General features: G+C 49.9%; 1 protein-coding gene across 1 annotated transcript in view; it reads right to left on the bottom strand.

The window, feature by feature from the left end:
• LOC119268266 (DNA damage-binding protein 1-like) overlaps positions 1 to 804 on the bottom strand; it is an 11,042-nt gene extending 10,238 nt beyond the window's left edge. The window contains exon 1 of the mRNA XM_037549858.1: positions 562 to 804. Within this exon, the coding sequence (XP_037405755.1) occupies positions 562 to 665 (104 nt within the window). The 5' untranslated portion in view covers positions 666 to 804. The remainder of the gene's footprint in view (positions 1 to 561) is intronic.
• Between the last annotated feature and the right edge of the window lie 668 nt (positions 805 to 1,472).

The raw sequence follows: 1,472 nt of genomic DNA, 5'->3' as shown, positions 1-1,472 counted from the left end.
GGTTGCAAACTAACAATTGCATGCAAACAAGGATACATGACAGGATAATGTAGGCCTTGCACCCCAGGATGATTAAAAGGCACCAACAAACTTAACGATTCCTAGAAAACAACCAGTCGCCCAAAAATCAGCACATTAATTACGAATTCCCTAATAGCAATCCACGACCAATTCTATACCTCGCTTATGCAGTTCAGGATACCAAAACAAACCCTTGAATGGGGCTTTGATTTTTGTACGCCCGACGGCCCGAGTCAAATTTCAAAGAGAAAGTGTCAACCTATCCAAAATGCACCTTAGTATTTCACAAGCAAATAGTATTTTCTCGAAAACTATAACTAAATTGAGAGCACATCCATCTGGGTGGGGTACGATCATGCTAATACGAAAGCAGATAAGCATCGATCGATTGTTACAGCAAGCATCGATGGTGGGCTAGGGTTTTAGCCGAGCAAACAAAACCCCTAGGCACCACCACGCGATCCTCGCAACTTTCGCGGCCGCCGAAACCGGAAGAGCAGGGAATGCGCGGAGAAGGAGAAATGCATTGGTGGTGCTTACGCGACGATGAGGTTGAGTTGGTGGGGCGCGGTGAAGTTGCCGACGCAGGAGTGGGAGACGGCAGTGGGCTTGTGCGCCGTCACCACGTAGTTCCATGCCCTCATCGTCCCCCGCTGGCAGCAGAAGCAGCCGCGGCGGACGCCTCGCGCGGCCGCGCCGGAGAAGAGCGAGGAGCGAGGAGCGAGGAGAGCGAGACCAGAGAGAGCGGTGTGGAGGAGGTGGTGGGAGTTAGGGGACTCGGCCGGGATTTTTCTGGCACGGCACGAGGACCTACGTCAACGGCCCGTAATTGACAAGGCACGCGGCCCGGGCCGCCCGGCTAGCAAGCGCTGAACAATCGAAATCTACCCAGATCACTCTCATCTCCTTTTTTGTTTTCCAATACACTCTCATCTCCTTTATAGTTACCTTTGAAAAAATAAAAAGATGCGTCCAGTGGACGGCCGGCTGCTCACTAATGCGATCAAGCGGCTGGCTAAAAAAGTAAACCCTTGTCCTCTACAGTACAGAAAAGAAAAAGAACAGACAACCATCAAACCGAGACGATGGAGCGCCTAATCCGAAACAAAAAAAAAACAATTCCCACATGGCGAGCTGTTGCCACGCTCGCTCGCCCCATGTCCCAGCCCCTCTCACGCTACCTTCTTGTCCTTCACGAAAAAAGAGATCTAGGGTTCCTTCTTCGTCCTCCTGTACAGCCGCTATGCCAGCCCAAAAGTAGAAGAAACTGCTTCAACAAGTTGATCTGAAGGGCAGAATGATCAGAGCCATACCAGGCAGCAACATTAGGCAAGTAATTCCTCGTTGCCCCTCTTCAGTTCCCTTCTTCTTGTACTGCATCTATAAACACCTTTCTTCATGGATTTATCAGCAAATTCATGAAGAACTTGCTAAAAAAAGGAATGGATCTG

Source organism: Triticum dicoccoides, chromosome 3A (assembly GCF_002162155.2).
Source record: "Triticum dicoccoides isolate Atlit2015 ecotype Zavitan chromosome 3A, WEW_v2.0, whole genome shotgun sequence".
NCBI lineage: Eukaryota > Viridiplantae > Streptophyta > Magnoliopsida > Poales > Poaceae > Triticum > Triticum dicoccoides.
This window is presented reverse-complemented; position numbering and strand designations above follow the sequence as displayed.